Raw genomic sequence first — 7,602 nt, 5'->3', positions numbered from 1 at the left:
TATTTGTTGGCCAGTCTTCCCTTCATTGCCTGTGTGGCATTTTCAGCCGCTCGTGTGTACAAGTCGCCTGTGGTGGTTGTGGTCATTCATTGACTTCCGGTTTATCAGAGAGTTATATTTAAGATATGATTAATGGTTCTTAAATGTTTAAACGGTGTCGCCCCTAAATAATTAACTGATAGAGTCATTCCCAGAACAATGTCAAACATTGCGCTCTGACAATTCAGGTTCACTGTTTGTACCTGACACATCATAGGTAACAAACAAAATCTCAAAAATCTTTAAATCATTCCCCCCACACAAACGAACCGGCATAGGAAGGGTCCTTAGGGAGGTCCTCCCCTCCATCCAGGTACAACTTTGCCACCCTGGCCATGATTTCGTGGGGGGGTGTGTCTCCAGTGGCATCGTACTCGCCAACTTCATCGTCGTTCGACATGTTCAGCACTGATTCGTACCAATCCACTGCTTTCTTTAGAGAGCGTCTGTATGGCCGGCATGCGTGTAAGTGCGTATGCGTGTGTTTTGACTGCTTATACGTGCCGACATTACAACAACAACAACTTCATCAAAGACAACAAAGACAACAACAAAGATAGCAGCAACAACAAAGACAGCACAACAACTTCATCAAAACCAACAACCACAACAACAAAAACATCAACAACAACAAAGACAGCACAACAACTTCATCAAAGACAACTCCAACAAAGGCAGCAACAACAACAAAGACACCGGCAAAGACACCAACAACTCCAACCGACCCCTTCTCGCCAACGATCTCGCCCGTCTCGAAGGCATGTGCCACGTACAGCATGGCCCCCCTGTCACCCGCCTCGGCTGCCCTCACCATGTACTCCATACCCTTCCTCTGGTTCTCCTCCGTTTTCTAATGAAAAGGGGGTTGAGATTAGTAAATGGATGGATGGATGGATAGATAGATGGATGGATGGATGAATGAATTCATGAAATGATAGATCGAATGGTAGTTTGATTGGTAGATGAATGAATGAACTGATAGGTTGAATGAGGCATTGATTTATAGATTCGCCATTGAATGATAAGTTGATTAATTGATTGATCGATTGAATGACTGATTGATTGAAAGATTGATATACTAGTATGAATACTAATAATGTTATCGCTGGGTATGTTGGAATGATGTTTGGATGGTGTTTAAATGTTGCTTAAAAGGAGTTTTTTTAATTTATAAATAAATAAATAGATATATGTGTCATATATTCAGCCAATCACTTGATCAACCAACCAACCAACCCACTCATTAGCTAACCAACCAACTGACCAACCGACCAACAAACTCACCAACCGACCAACCAATTATCAAACCAACCAACCGACCAACCAATAATCCAAACGACCAACCAACCAACCAATCATCCAACTGACCAAGTGACCAACTAACCACCTACCTCAACATCGATACCAATCAGAAGCTCCCTGGGCATGTCCAGGTAGATGCTGGCCAGGATCAACATGGCCTCCTTCACCCCGAGGTCCGCTGCGTACCTATGGTGAGGGTGGTGGTGAGGGTGGTGGTGTTTGTAGTGTTAAATCATCGTAATCGTCATCACACCATCATCAACCAAACACCCTCATCATCAAAATCATCATCTTCTCCATCATCACAACCACACCATCATCGTCATCACCACCACCACCATCATCATCATCAAGACCTCTCGTGGAAGAGAGCAGCCTCCAGATCGACCTCTCCAACTTCACTCTTCTTCTCGCAGAACCTGCCCATCTCGTGGTATTTGGCCAGGTCGTGATGGATCTTTGTGGATGGTTGGATGGATGAATGAATGAGTGACTGAATGAATGAATAAATGAATGAATTTATAATTGAATGAATGAACGAAATAATGAATTAATAAACGAATGATAAGTGAACGATAACACTCAATGAATGAATAATTCAACCAAATCAAATCAAACAGTATTGATCTGACCAACCAACTACAAGCAAACAACAACTATTTATAGAGCAAAACAACCAATCGTAAACAAGTATCACCTATCTAACCAACCAAACCAACCAATCCCAAACAAGCATCACCTATCTAACCAACCAACCAACCAATTACAAACAAGTATAACCTATCTAACCAACCAACCAATTACAAACAAGCATTACCTATCTAACCACCAATAAACAGAAACATAGCCCATCTAACAAACCAATCACGAGCAAGATTGACATTACCTGTCCAAGAACAGAGTCGCATAATTTTCTGATTTGCTGTTTGTTTCTCAGTTTGAGTTCGTGCTCGACGCAGGCCGGCCGAGCCTTGCCCTGGTTGTCAAATTCAAACTGCAGACGATACTGCTCCTGGGTTTGATGGATGCAATTATGGGGGTGGAGGTGGATTTTTGGCGAGTTTGAAATTGAAATCAAAATAACATTTTGGTTAGTCTCAGGACAACCAATCAACAAAGAAGCCAGCCAGTCAACCGACCGACCAATTAAACAGTTGACCAATTAACCAGTTGACCAACCAACCAACCAGCCAACCAACTAGCCAACCAACCAGCCAACCAACCAACCAGCCAACCAACCAACCAGCCAACCAACCAACCAACCAGCCAGCCAGCCAACCAGTCAGCCAACCTCAGCTCTGCTCAGCGACATGCACTCTTCAGATTCACTATAGAATCTCTGCCGAGGTTTGCGCACGGGAGGTGAGAAGAGCATGGGGCTGGCGCAGTTGAAGTGGTCCTCATTGTTGCCGGGGTCGTTGTTGATGTGCTGACTGCTGATATGGTTGGTCAAGTTGTTGTTGTGCAAGTTGTGCTGGTGGGTGATGCTGCCGTACATGCTGCTAAGTGGTCGCAAGGGGAAGAGAGTTGGCATAAAAAAAAAACTTAAATTTTCCAACATTGAAAAAATTTGCTCAAAACGTGATTCACTTCAGCCAATCATCATCAAATAAGAACAATCTAAAACGACAACCATCACGACCAACCTCATGGGCGAATCATCATCATCATCGCCGATGCCGTCGTCATCACTGACGTCATCGTCAGCACTCATGACGGTGGAACTGCAGGTCGACATGTTCCTGCTCCTCTGAAGGAAGCTATGCAGGTCGATGCGGTCGATCGGAGAGGCCGCCACGCACTGCTCCTCCTCACCACGCACGCGTGTCGCCGGAGTCACGTGCCTCTTCTGAAGAGGATCAGATATATAGCATATGACGTCAACAACAACGACATCAACAACAACATCAACAACGACATCAACAACAGCAACAACAACAGCAACATCAACAACATCAACAACAACAACAACACACCTAAGAACGGGACAAACAACATCAACGTAATGATTTTAAACTGCCCCACTGGGCACCTTTTAGGTACCACAGTTTGCACTGAACCATCAAGTTTTTTTTTACCTCATAAACTTATTTCGAGAACTTTATAAAAATATCACAAAGCGGAGTCCTGCAACGATGCTTCAGTCGCTGAGACAACTAACAACACCAACGTGTTATAACAACAACACAACGACAACCAACCAATATGACGTCATTGTACACGTCATTGTTGAGGTTGATTTCAGAGGGGGCGAGATCGAACTTCGAGAGGCCCAGGGACTCACAGATGGAGTTGCATTTATGAGAGTGGAAGAACAATGCCATTCCTGATGACGTCACGTAATAAACATTATTCTAACCATCACCTTCATAATCACCCTAACTTCACCGCCATCATCATCCTCATTATCATCACCATCATCATCACCACTACCATCATCATCATCATCATCATCATACTCATCACAATCAACAGACCTTTAGTCCCAAGATTACCATCTCCATAAATGTCATCAATAGAGTGGATTTGCGGGTCAGTCCAGAGGTCACCCACCCCCTGAATGTCCACTACGATCAGCTGATGCCCCGACCTCTCGAAGGTGAAGTGGCTGAATGCCTGGTGGTGGTGGTAGTGGCGACGATGACGATTATGATGATGGTTGCAAGAATGATGATGTTGATGATGACGACGATGGTAATGATGGAGTCATATAAATAGAACAGAAAAAAAGAGAATAATTTCGACATAATGTAAGTAAAAAATTAGCCCGTGTTAATATCATCTTCATCATCATCGTCATCTTCATCGTCATCTTCATCATCAGCATCGTCGTCATATCTTCATCATCATCATCTTTATCTTCATCATCATCATCGTCATCTTCACCATCGTCAACTTCCTCATCAGCATCGTCGTCGTCGCCATCTTCTTTAAGGCATCATCATCCTCAATAGCATCATCACCATCATCGTCATAATCACCACACTCATCACCATCTCTTGGTATCATCATCACCATCATCATCATCACCATCATCGTCGTCGTCGTAAGTATAACAATTTCGATTTGAAAGTACGAAAAAAATCAATAAGTCCATAACCTAATATACACATGGAGGAATGAGTCATTGACAACACGTGTGTGTGTGTGTGTGTGTGTGTGTGTGTGTGTGTGTGTGTGTGTGTGTGTGTGTGTGTAATCTTTGTCAAGGCTGGTGCTGCTTTTGGTGGTTTGAGTGGACGACTCTGGAAGGAACGGGGTGTGTCGCTGGCTAATAAAATATCTGTCTATAAGGCAGTTGTGTTAACCACAATGTTGTATGGATGTGAGACATGGATTACTTATAGGCGCTATATACGTAGACTCGATCAGTTTCATATGAGATGTCTACGGGTTATGGCTAACGTAAAATGAAGGATAGGGTGCCAAATACGACTGTATTGGAAATGTGTGGTATCTTGGGTATCGAGGCATTTTTGTTACAGGCACAGTTTCGTTGGGCGGGACACGTTATCCGCATGCCGGACACAAGAATTCCCAAACAGGTGTTTTTCGGACAGCTGGCTTCTGGAGTTCGCCTTGCAAGCTGTCCAGTTCGCAGATTTAAAGATAATCTGAAGGAAAACCTAAAAAAAGTCGGACTGGATTCTAAAACCTTGAGTGTCGTTGCGCTCGTGCGTTCACAGTGGAAGACACGTTCACAAGCGGCAGTTTCCGCCTTTGAGGAGGCGCGCATTGCAGCTCTAGTTGGAAAAAGAGGACGGCGTAAGCAGGTGGCCCGGGATGGTAACAGCACAGGGGTGGGTGTGGGTTTGCGGATCCTGCGGTCGTCGATGTTCATCAAGAATAGGCTTGTTCTCGCATCAAAGGGCTCATCAATGACACAATTCGTCGAACGCGACGATGTATTCCATGTGTAATCTTTCATTCACTCATTCATGCATGCATGCATTCATTCATTCATTCATCCATTCATTAATTCACTCATACATTCATTTCTCCATTTATTCATTCATCTATCCATGCATTCATACGTTTATTCATTCATTCATTCATGCATTCATCCATCCATCCATCCATTCATTCATTCAATCATTCATTCATTCATTCAGCCACAAACCTGCGGAGTCATCCTCAGACTCTCCTCCACAAATCCGGAGTTTGAATTGTACTTGGTATAATGGCCTGATGTGATGGGATGACGTCATGTGACGATGACGATGATGATGATGTGACGTGAAAATGTGAGCACACAGATCTAAATATAGCCTACATACAAACACACACACATACACACAAACACAGAAACAAAACATTCACACACTCACACATACAACTGTAAAAAAAAACAAACAACACACACAAACAAACAAACAATACACACACACACACAAAACAAACACACTCACACAAACAAACAAACAATACACACCCACACAAAACAAACCAGCAAACCTTCAATGAAATGCTCCAGATGATAAAACTGCTGACCGGCCGGTCTGTTGTTAAACTCCAGTACACACATCTGTACGATATCAACCTGGATTGATTGGTTGGTTGATTGATTGGTTGATTTATTGATTGATTGATTGATTGGTTGATTGATTGATTGGTTGATTGATTGATGTCTAATTATTACATAAAAACACATACGCCAAGACAAAACACATACCAAGACGACACACACACACACACACACCAAAAAAGATTGACCGACTTATTGACCGACCGACCGATTGACCGACCGACCGATTGACCGACCGACCGACTGACCGACTAATTGACCGACCGACCAGCCAGCCAACCGACCTTCTTGGGTGGATTGTGCCTGTTATACTCCTCGCCCCACAACTTGGCATCCATCTGGAGACGGACGTCACTGAAGTAAACCTCTCTGCTAACCTGCTTGGCGATGTAAGACTTGGCCACATAGTTGTGGGCGTGCTTCCAGTCCTTGTGCTTGCCGAATGTTGGCATCTTCTTACTGTTTGTTTGTTTGCATGCTGGTTTGTTTGCTGGTTTGTTTGTTTGTTTGTTTGTTTGTTTGCTGGTTTGTTTGTTTGCTTGTTTGTTTGCTGGTTTGTTTGTTTGCTTGTTTGTTTGCTGGTTTGTTTGTTTGCTTGTTTGTTTGCTGGTTTGTTTGTTTGTTTATTGGTTTGTTTGCTTGTTTGCTGGTTTGTTTGTTGGTTGGCTCGTTTTTTGTTTGATGGATTGCTTCAACAACAATAGCAGCAGCAGCAGTAACGACAACAACAACAACAACGACAACAAAGCATTCCGACATCATGAGTAACGACAACGACGGCGACACTAACATCCTGTAGCAGCATCTCATGGCGCCCTGATCGAACGGCTGCAATTTTTAAATTAATCAGAATAAGATAATTAAGTTACATTAATTAATTAATTTGATTAATTAATATTAATCAATTAGATTAATCAGATTATTGAAGCAATTATAGTAACATCAAACCGACTGATTTTCGTATCAAATCTTCTCAATTAATCCCCAATAAACACCAACTTGACCCCAGCCCCCACGCACTACTGACCTCATCCTCCATCTTGACCTCCACGACATCAGTGACCCACTGTTTGCGGAGGGCGTGGTAGCGATGGCGAGTGGCGAACTCGCTCTTGTGGTCGGTGATGTGGAACTTCTCCCAGGGATCCTTCAAGGACTTCACCAGGCGGAGGGCTTTCATCCAGTTAAGTCGAGAGGAACATGAAGAGGAAAGGTTGTGATGATGGTGGTGGCTGTTGTTGACGTTGTTGTGCTGGGGCGTTGACGTCATCAGTAATGACGGGGGTGCCGGGCGACGAAAGGAGTTGCCGGCTGGATGGTTGAGGGTGAAGGAGAGCTGAGGTGGGGGAATAATAAGTAACGGTTAGGAAACAATTTCGTGATGCTCTTGCTGGTTCCATGTAAACTTGACACACACACACACACACACACACAAATCATAAGCATGGTTTAACTTGTATGTATTCAATGTTTGAAGCTTTGGATTGATTGATTGATTGATTGATTGATTGATTGATTCATTGATTCATTCATTCGTTGGTTGATTGACGGATAAATTGTTTAGTTGGAAAGATTGATTTGGATTAATCAATTGGTTGGTGGAAAAGAATCGGTTGAACGGAATTAATTGAATGAAAGGAAGTAAATGGTTCATGGATAAAGAAGGGTTAAGTAATTGATTGATCCCAAAAGGATTGATTAACTGATTGACTGATTCGGATCGAACGATTGATCAG

General features: G+C 43.2%; 1 protein-coding gene across 1 annotated transcript; it reads right to left on the bottom strand.

Moving 5' to 3' along the window:
• Positions 1-2: 2 nt before the first annotated feature.
• Positions 3-7,061, bottom strand: HELRODRAFT_139735 (hypothetical protein; the record flags this gene model as incomplete). The annotated part of the gene is made up of 15 exons (XM_009028632.1): positions 3-67; positions 310-485; positions 765-889; positions 1,431-1,527; positions 1,698-1,798; positions 2,228-2,350; positions 2,633-2,815; positions 3,038-3,190; positions 3,552-3,667; positions 3,819-3,957; positions 5,462-5,526; positions 5,797-5,881; positions 6,151-6,325; positions 6,657-6,694; positions 6,894-7,061. Coding segments are annotated over 15 exons (1,809 nt in total), but the record flags the coding sequence as incomplete, so codon positions are not given.
• Between the last annotated feature and the right edge of the window lie 541 nt (positions 7,062-7,602).

Source organism: Helobdella robusta (assembly GCF_000326865.2).
Source record: "Helobdella robusta unplaced genomic scaffold HELROscaffold_57, whole genome shotgun sequence".
NCBI classification, from domain to species: Eukaryota; Metazoa; Annelida; class Clitellata; order Rhynchobdellida; family Glossiphoniidae; genus Helobdella; species Helobdella robusta.
Note: the sequence above shows the minus strand (reverse complement) of the source record. Positions and strands in the feature narration are given on the sequence as shown.